This window comes from Amphiura filiformis, chromosome 4, assembly GCF_039555335.1.
Source record: "Amphiura filiformis chromosome 4, Afil_fr2py, whole genome shotgun sequence".
Taxonomy (NCBI): domain Eukaryota; kingdom Metazoa; phylum Echinodermata; class Ophiuroidea; order Amphilepidida; family Amphiuridae; genus Amphiura; species Amphiura filiformis.
In genome coordinates this window covers 43,959,923-43,968,276 of record NC_092631.1, presented here as the reverse complement: position 1 = coordinate 43,968,276, position 8,354 = coordinate 43,959,923, and the positions used below count along the sequence as shown (strand labels likewise).

At 35.8% G+C, this 8,354-nt stretch overlaps 1 protein-coding gene across 1 annotated transcript in view; it reads left to right on the top strand.

Annotated features, from left to right (window-relative positions):
- Window positions 1-8,354, top strand: part of LOC140150208 (cytidine monophosphate-N-acetylneuraminic acid hydroxylase-like) — a 57,398-nt gene that overhangs the window by 16,065 nt on the left and 32,979 nt on the right. The window contains exons 3-5 of the mRNA XM_072172213.1: window positions 3,175-3,365; window positions 4,496-4,643; window positions 7,056-7,137. Of these exons, the coding sequence (XP_072028314.1) occupies window positions 3,175-3,365; window positions 4,496-4,643; window positions 7,056-7,137 (421 nt within the window). The remainder of the gene's footprint in view (window positions 1-3,174; window positions 3,366-4,495; window positions 4,644-7,055; window positions 7,138-8,354) is intronic.

The window sequence follows — 8,354 nt, the reverse complement described above, 5'->3', positions numbered from 1 at the left end:
ACTTAGTATATTCTATATTATTGAATGTATATAAGACCTAATGTCATATAGAACATTATATTTCTGGTGGTGGTTTATGCCCCCCCCCCGTTTTTGCCAAAACCACATACCTTTGCAAAATATGTCATTTTGCATGGTTGTACAAAATTACATACTTTTCCAAAAGTGACAGGTGTGTGCTTTTGCTTATGCAACTTAATATATACCCCCCCCCCCGTTATTGCCAAAAACACATAGGCTACTTTTGCAAAATATGTCATTTTGCATGGTTATACAAAATTACATACTTTTCCAAAAGTGTGTGCTTTTGCTAATGCAACTTAGTATATTCTATATATTATTAACAATAATAATAAACGTATTATAAGACCTTTCTTACACATTACATTTCTGTTGGGGGTTTATACCCCGCTTTTTACCCCCCCCCCCCCGTTTTTTGCCCAAACCGTGTGATTTTGAAAATTATGTCATTTTGCATGATAATGCAAAATTACAGACTTTTAAGTGTACTATCTGCATATATTATATGCAACTTAGAATATAATATATTAATAAATGTATAATAAGACCTTATGTCTTATAGTACATTACATTTCCGGTGGTTGTTTATGCAGTACTTTTACCCCTAATTATGCCAAAACTTAACATACCGTACTCAATTGCAAGATATGTAATTTTGCATGATTAGGTCTATGTAAATTAACATATTTTTCCAAAAGTGTGTGCTACTATATTAATAAACGTATCTTTGGCCTATAGTACATCATCGTGGTTTATGCCCCCCCCCCCCAACGTTTTTGCCCATAGTGTTTTACCCGTAGTCTTTCACACAGCGTGCCAAATCTAATAAGTAAAATTGGAATGAGAAAAGTATTACATGTGTAGCCAAATCTCAGTTTGGAAGGGGTATAAGCGAGAGATGAGACTGTTTTGAATCGTTTCAAACACCAAATTGCCTGGAATACCTCCAGCTTCCTGCAAAAAGCTCCGTGGAATGAATGGTAACGGCGCATTATTAAGTGGTGTGCTCCCGCTTTGGTAGTATGCGCCCTGATTCCCTATAGCCAGCCCGTGTGCCCCAACACGTGTTTCTATACAAAACATCTATTTTTGTATACGTACGTAAGTACGGTAAAGTATGATGTTTTGCTTATGCAAAACTACATGTTTTGCGTAAGTATGTGTTTTTGCATATGCAAAAGTACATACTTTTACAAAGTATGTAGTTTTGCATATGCAAAACATCATATTTTGCGTAAGTATCTGCTTTTGCACGCAGCACCGGGTAAGAGCTGACCATAGTATAGATGCTTTTATGATCTTCTTTCACAATTATTTATATGATATATAATTTTTTATTATTTTCTACTCCTGGACAAAGAAAAATCCTTCCTTATTAGGAGTAGTATCCTTGTAACAAGTCATTCTTCAGCTTCAACCACATTATTACTTTGACATTGCTCATTTCTTTTTGAGTTAGTGAGGCTGGGGATTTTTTTGACAGTATGTTTACAGCCTCAAACCCGGGCCTCAAACATAATGTTATAGTGATTTATAATATATTACCGTAACCACTCGGGTATACGCCCACCCCCCTAGATGGGCAATTCCACTTCAAAAATGGGGGTGGGCTTATAACCGGGGAGGGGCTAGTAGTTAAATTTGAAAATAAGAAACATCTTCCCCTTTTTGTAATATGCCCAATCAACAATAATTTCTATCATCTTTGTTAATTTTTTTTAATTTTAAGTACGGAATGTTAATTTTGAACTGATATTTTTAAAATATTTGTTCTTAAAATGTGAAAGAACAGCATTGATATGATTTAAGAACTAAGCAAAAATGACTACTGGGCTTAAATACCCGAGTGCACCCTTGTTCCCGAATGGTTTGAAAAATAGGGAGTGGGCTTATAGCCGAAGGTGGGCTTATATATACCCGAGTGGTTACGGTATTAAAATTCATTGTAAAACAATATGTTGTGCTTGTTTGACAATAAAACTTCATTTGATTTGTCATATTAGGTATGACGCTTCACTAGCAAATAGACACAGGATACCAATGTACACTTTCAGAATGGGATAGTTACATGTTTTATGCAATAGGCATAATAAACATGATATAGGCATAATAAACATGATATAGGCATGCTTATAATTATATACAGGCATGAGAATTTCCAGTCAAAACTCTGGAACCAGTCTTTTTTGATGTCAAAATTCCCACAGTTTTATTTATTTTCAGCCCATTTTCAGGTGTTTTTGTCCAATTTTACACGCTTTTCCAGACTTTTTCATAAATGCGTAGTCCCATGCCTGTATATAGGCAGGTATAATTGTTGATTGGGCAGTGATGCAGTTTGACAAAATATGTTCACGGTTGTTTGATGTGGTCATTTTTTCAATTTTCTAACAAAAATTATATAATGTTCAATTCTAGACCTGGACAAATACCAATCACACAGTAGTAAAGACATATATTTTTAGCCATTTTTAACATACATATTTCGTCGGTCGCAACACATAATGGCGTACGTGAAGGGCAAAATACGTTTCTGAGCTAAACGTTTTTGAAGGACACTCTACTAGTAACAGAGTCGATATTCCTCTACTATTATCTCTCAGTGGGCCGATTCCATATGAAATTGAAGTTTAAGGTTCAGGCTATAAAGCTGAATCTTAAATAATTAAAAAGAAATATCTATTATAGGATAATTATTAGCTCTAAACCTATACGCCACTATGTGAAACGGAAAATTTGGAAAATCACTCTACGCCATTATGTGTTGCGACCGACGATTTGTTTGTTTAACCCTTTATTCGTCTTTTTCTGCTTTTTTGTGGTAATTTTTAGTCTATAAACTGTATATTTGTGTGCAAATTGAGGGTGCTATTTACATATATTTTAAATGTGATTTAGCCAAGTAATTCCTTACATCTCATGATAAAAAGTTTTTTGAAAATGTCCATGCTATTTGTTGCTCTTTTTCTCATGTTTTAATGCCATTATACCAGTGTTTACTCCTTGTAAAGATGAAAACAAGAATAAAGATAAATAGCGCTCAGTGTTCACCTTTTCTTTAAAATGACGTAGTTTTACATGCTATCAAACAACCATGCAGAAAGTTTAAACCAGTAGTAAATTTCATATAATACTTGTTTTTGTCTTTAACAGTTCACCTACTTAACCCATGCATGTATGGAGCTCAACTTCAATGGTACCATCATGTTTACAGATCCTTGGTTGTCTGGGCCAGCTTTTGCCAGAGGGTGGTGGCTCCTTCATGAACCTCCTGCAGATTGGTTAGACAGACTGGAGAAGGCAGATTTTATCTATATTAGCCACTTGCATTCAGACCATCTCAGGTGAATTTTTAGTAGTTGTCACCAATGGTAGTACCTGAAAAATTTGATAGGGGACGGGCAAAATAATGTGGGGGTTATTTTTCAATGTTACTTTAATGTATAGGCTTTTTTCTCTGGTTTGTTAAAACCACTTAGTACCAGATGTTGAATGTTACCACCACAAAAATATGCTGCCTTTCCTTAAAGGGGGACTCCGGTAATCATAACATTATTAATTGTTAATTCATTTAATGAAGCTGGCGAACTGTCAGCATGGCATAAAGAGGTGTTATCATATTAATTAGACAATTGGAGACCTATACATTACTGAATATAGATTACAATATTGAATAAATTACTGAAGAAGTGAGTAAATATTTTGGATTTGTTTATATAATTGAGAACTTTTAAGTTCTCAATTACACAAGCATAAATTATTTTGGGCTATTTTCATGCAGGAAAACGTAATACTGTATATACTCAATAAAATAAGAAGTGTTCATATATACGCGCTATATAACGGAGCGCGTGATTGGTCGAGAGCCGGGCATAAACACTGTTTATGCCCGGTGGCCCGGATGTGCGATCTCGGGGTAAAGAAAACGAAGGAAATTCATCGTTTTTTTATGATGTTCCTTGTTATCTTTTGTCATTATTTTGATGAAATAAGAATCACAAAATGTTCTGGTATGTATGAACGGGGTTCATTCATATATTTTCATGACTAAACTAAGCGTCCCCACGGGCATAAACAACCGTTTAGTCATGAAAATATATGAATGAACCCCTAATTAGTAAAATGTCAATTAGTAAATATCGGAAATACCCCGATTTGATTAGTTTACTACATTCTGAATTAAGAATAAGAAAGCTTATGTAGTAATTAGTACAGACAGAAATATAAAAGTATGATATCATGAATATCAGGGGGTATGAAATCTCCTCGTTTAAGCTGAATTCCTCTTTTGGGAATTTCTTTGAGGCAAAATTTTAGCTTTTTCTTTCATTTTCAGGCCATTTTGAGCATAATTCATTGCTTTTCCTCTTTTTTTCCTCTTTTTTAGAAGTTTCAATAAGTAAATCTATTATGTGATGAAATCAAATGAAACAAATAAAATAAAACTAGATAAAAAAACATTTATCATCCACAGTTATCCAACACTTGAGCTGCTAACCAAAAGAAATCCCAACATCCCCATCTATGTCGGCGACACCTCCATGCCAGTGTTTGTCAAGCTGAAGGAGAGCGGTGTCACACTCAACAATATCAATGTTCTAAGATTTGGATTATGGCATGAAGTAAGTTGGTCAAGAAATTACCTAAGGCCAAAAAATGTTTGTTTGTCCACGTCCGACCGACTGTGTACCCTGGTCCCGACCGTTCTTCTTTTTTTTTTTTTTTTTTTTTTTTTTTTTTAAATTTGCGTTGAATGTGCTAGTAAAACAGTGGTTAGTATAAATTTAAAGAAAGAAAATGTAAAGAAAATGAACAGTATAACATGCAGAACCACCTCAAGAGTTAAACCAGTAAAGTGCTGTGTGTTGACTTATTTACCAGTCTTCAAATTGTCAGTTTCAAGTGCAATATCTGTAAAAAAAATATAAAACAATCAGACCTACCGACCCAACTGTTTCATGAGCCTCTTTGGACAAACAAACCTTTTTATTTTTGGCCTAAGAATGAATCATAGGATGGGAAAATGTGTTTTAATGTTGAGAGAGAAATATATGCAAAATCAATGTACCTTTGCTCAACAATATCAATGTTCTAAGATTTGGATTATGGCATGAAGTAAGTTGGTCTGGAAATTACCTGAGAATGAATCATAGGATGGGAAAATATGTTTTTAAGTTGAGAGAGAAATATAAGCAAAATCAATGTACCTACCGTATTTCGTCAAATAGTCGCCCCCCCTCAAATAAACGCCCCCACCACTTTTTTCAACCAAGATGTTTCAAAAATGCTGATATTTCCATGCTATCTTGTGTAGTAAGCTTACCAAGTTGTCCACATGGTCGATAATAGCGTCAATAATTGGCGAAAATCTGGATTGGAAAACCGGAAGTGAACCAGAAGTCAGTGTTTCTAGTTCATAGTTCGTCATTTTAGCGAGAGTTTTAAGTTTACCTAATGATTTTAATGGAAATTATCGTTCTAAAATTGACCTTGAATAAACGCCCCCCTTTGGGAAAATGTAACGCCCCCGGGGCGTTTATTTGACGAAATATGGTATGCTTAGATGTTGATGATTTTAAAACAAGAAACAAACTGGTTGTATCATCCATGGTCAATTCAACATAAAAAATTGCATTATTTCATTATATTGATATCAGGTGACAAATTCTTTACAACAATTTAACCCCACAGGAATATAAGTGAGGTGACGATCTGAGCATTTGTAAGCATGGTAAGAGTTTCGGATGGAAGATAATATATAACATGATACCATACCATTTTGATGCATTCTTAAAAACTTTATTGATATGATTAGAAATGTCAAGTGTGCTTTAAAATTTTGTTAACACTCAGGAACAGAAACTTAACGGTTGTTCATAAATATGAAAACTGGTTATTGAAACTACACAATATGCAAAATGCCGTCGCTAATCTGGTTTTGAAAGGGGGGAGTTTTTAATTGAATGGAAGTTGCAAAGGAAGTATATTTTACATTCTTAAACACATGGGGAAGTTCCTACAATCTTATTAGTTCTTAGCTGTGTGATATGACACGATATCACATGGTTAAGTGCATGCTATTTGAACCAATAGGAGGCGCATAGCAACAACGAGATTGATCAATTCTAAGCCCTAGGTAATTCTTTGTAAAATTTAGGATTTAATTTGATTAGAATTTGGTATACTTATTTAATATTTTTATTTGAATTGAAGTGTTCAAGAATGAGAATAAAGGTTTTGTTTTTAGCCACTGTTGCTCATCTATCGTCTCATACAACAAACAAGGCGAATTTACTTCAAATAATGATGTGGCCCATGTTATATGAGACTAGATTTCGCGGTTCTCAGGTTGGGCGGTTCTCGTGATAGGCCTATCTCTAATTACCCAACACCCGTTACCCATAATAATTGTCCTGACCTTCCAATCTACTACGATATACGTCTCTCAATGATTAAGACAGAACTTAATCAACTCTGTTTTGTAGCTGTGACGCTTACTTCGGTACCCATAATCTGGTAACCCATCGTTCGCCTCTTCCAAGCCCTGTCCTGCTACCACATTGGAGGACCCAAAAATACCCCGAAATTCTAGTAGTGTCTGGATGTAGGCCGTTTATTCAATCGGGAGAAATGTGAACGCAAACGGGTTATATAGGCCTTACCATAACTGATGGTTTTTATGTTAATCATGTCTTGAAAATAGGTTTATTGGTCCGATGAGATGCACCTGTTAGTCACACTGTAATGCTTTCCGATGCGCGATGCGGTACTCTGCGCACACCCAGTTGATACTCCGCGATAGCACACCGCGAGCATGCGATATCGCACCACGCGTATGCGATATCGCACAGCGCGAAAGCACCGCGAGAACGCAATAGCGCGCGGACGGACGGACACTCTGTGATTAGTATTAAGATGATAGATGCAAAACATTGGCTACAAATAATACCATTACTCTCTAATTTTACCTAAGAAGTAATTCAGAATGAAAAGTGTTTATTGTTTTCCAATTTGTATTATTTTATTTTTTGCAGATAAATGAAGATTTACGTTTCATGATAATGATGGATGGCGTACATCCGGATATGGACACATGCCTATTGGTTGACTACAAAGGTAAGTGGAGTCAACTTAAGAGATTCAAGACCAAGGGTGAGAATAAGATAGCTTGAACCAGGGGCCACTTCGGCAAAAAAAGTGGCCCCTGGTTCACCAAGATTTGAAGAAACCAAGGGCCACTTCCATTTACCAAGGGGCCTATAAAAATAAAGATATGCTGGATGGGTTAAATAAGCACTTAGTAGTTTTGAATTTGATACTTTTTGGTTTACTATCCAGGGGGCCAGTTTTGTGAGAAAAGTGTCCCCTGGTCAACTACAAATGAGATGGAACCAGGGGCCATTGCAGAGTTTCTGGGGGCCAAACGGCTCCCGTCTCCCGCTTAATTTCACCCTTGTTCAAGACTGTACCTTAATCTATTCCCAGTAGATGGTCCTCATAACACTGATGGGAATTTCAACATTGAGTCTTGTCAAGTACTTTTTATATATTGTGTATAATGCCAATAACAGATTATAAAGGCACTGTACAATATATTTCAAAGTGTTGTACAGTTTAAACACCTAAAGCACGGCATCGCCAATACACGCATTTTCGATAATAAAGTATTTGGATTTATTGGTGAGTGAATTGTTTCCTCCAGTAAGGGATTTCGCGAAAGCACTACTGTGACGTCACACAAATGCCGTAAACAAGGGCTTCCCCGCTGACCCCGCAGCGCAAGCAAAGACGAACGAAAGCACAAAATTGCAGATGGAAAAATGCATCAAACTCAAAGAATAAAATAAATAATTACCTAACGCTTCAATTTTCATGTAGTAATAACTTTATTTTGCTGTAAAATTGCTACATAATAAATATTAAGAGTTAAACAAATTATTAATTGTACGTTGAAATCATACCGCGGCAGACGTGTTTTCCGCCGATAGCGCGCACAATATTAACATTTTCAATTTACCGAGAATAGTGTACAGAATTTCATCAATTTAAAGAAAAAACAACAAAGAAATATGAATTTGTGGTATGGAAATGGAAGAAAACACTACACACTTTCCGATAATATTAAAAGTGCGCCTGGGACAGAACTTCAAGATGAATAAATTTGGCATGGTTTGTACAGTATTTACGGATGAAATCGCCATTATAGCACGGGGCAATTCGCATATCTACGTACAGCGCGTGTTATGCATGTCACCGCAGCCCACCACAGTGCATACAAACACGTCTGATTGATGAAACCGGTTAGGTTTTTGTGTCAGAATAGCCATACTATT